The sequence below is a fragment of the Arachis ipaensis genome, chromosome B04 (genome assembly GCF_000816755.2).
Source record: "Arachis ipaensis cultivar K30076 chromosome B04, Araip1.1, whole genome shotgun sequence".
In the NCBI taxonomy this organism is placed as follows: Eukaryota; Viridiplantae; Streptophyta; class Magnoliopsida; order Fabales; family Fabaceae; genus Arachis; species Arachis ipaensis.
In genome coordinates, this window is record NC_029788.2 from 94,910,063 (window position 1) to 94,911,432 (window position 1,370).

A 1,370-nucleotide genomic window follows, 5' to 3' on the forward strand; every position below is an offset into this window, starting at 1 on the left:
AACTAATATAAGGTTTTTCCAATTTTTTTAGTTACACTAAAATTATACTATACACCAAAACAGGAACTTAAACCAAAAGCAGCACTAAAAGTAAATTGTTTCTTATAATTTTACATATTTTATCATGTTTATTGTTTTTATATATAAGATAGATTAGACAAAAACGTCAAGCTAGTTTGCCCGAGAGGTTAAGGGGGAAGACTTAAGATCTTCTGCACATAAGTGCGCGTGGGTTCGAACCCCACAGCTAGCACTTTTAATCTATTATGCATCTCGTTACTCATAGAGAGAGGGAGAGAAATAATTAATGCTACCTTTATAAAACTTTTGCACTTATGTTACTTGTTATGATGATATTGATATTCCATCCATGGCGAAATAATAGCAAGTTCAAGAGAATTGGAAAGTGCACCTACCAATTTCTCCTTGAACACATTCAACTTTAATTTGATATATTGATATGCAACTAATAATTGCGTATAACAAGAACAACAGAGAGAGTGGTGTGGTGCTCTAATTAGTCGCAAAATCTTTATATAGATCCATGTCTAACAGCAAGTCATCCCAATCCCACTGGCCGCTGCTCCCTTCGCCGGCGTTGATGATCTCTTCGACTCCTCCTTCGAAACGGAAATCCATAGGCAACTCACCAACAATGTCCTGCTGCTCCAAGCATGAGTATATGTTGTTTTCTAGCTGCGATTCTAGCATGTTATGATGGCTTTGTCCGTCGGCATCAAACGACATTGTGGACGACATGCCACTGATTTCTTGTTGAGCAAGTAAATCGCTCTCGATCGGGGATGATGACTCGCCCTGAATTCCCCTTCTTCGCTTCATGGAGCTTGAAGTGCCAATGTTTCTAGCCTGTGGCCTAATCACTTCAACATTTTTGGTCGCTTGTGATCTCTCTTCGCCTTCCATTGCATTCAGTTTCTTGCTCAGATGACAATTCCAATAGTTCTTCACATCGTTGGCAGTCCTTCCCGGCAGCCTTCCTGCAATCAGTGACCACCTTAAAAGGAAAATGCGTGTTAGGCTGAATCACCAGAGATTAAGCACTACAACATAAGAACTAGAAGCTGCAAAATCAAAGTTAGAACTTAAGGTACGGAAAATTGGCCTCAAGCCTCAAATGGTTTGATACTACTTGATAGAAAATAAATAAAGAGGATTATCCAAATTAGTCCTTAAGTTTTTAATTTAAGACACTTTAGTCTAAATACATAAAATAGTCTCTAACATTTATTTTCGAAATAACTCTTTTGGAATTTTTAAAATTTACCGAGAACTGTTTTAAGATTTTTTAAACTTCTACAAATTATTTTATACTTTACTATTTGAATCAAATTAGAGAGAGATAGAAATAG

The 1,370-nt window shown here is 36.6% G+C and overlaps 1 protein-coding gene and 1 non-coding gene across 2 annotated transcripts in view; one reads left to right on the plus strand and one right to left on the minus strand.

Annotated features, from left to right (window-relative positions):
* Positions 171–253, plus strand: TRNAL-UAA. The gene has a single exon. It is a non-coding gene; the product is annotated as a tRNA-Leu (tRNA).
* LOC107637901 (transcription factor MYB113-like) overlaps positions 316–1,370 on the minus strand; it is a 4,691-nt gene continuing 3,636 nt past the window's right edge. The window contains exon 3 of the mRNA XM_016341155.2: positions 316–1,015. Within this exon, the coding sequence (XP_016196641.1) occupies positions 514–1,015 (502 nt within the window). The 3' untranslated portion in view covers positions 316–513. The remainder of the gene's footprint in view (positions 1,016–1,370) is intronic.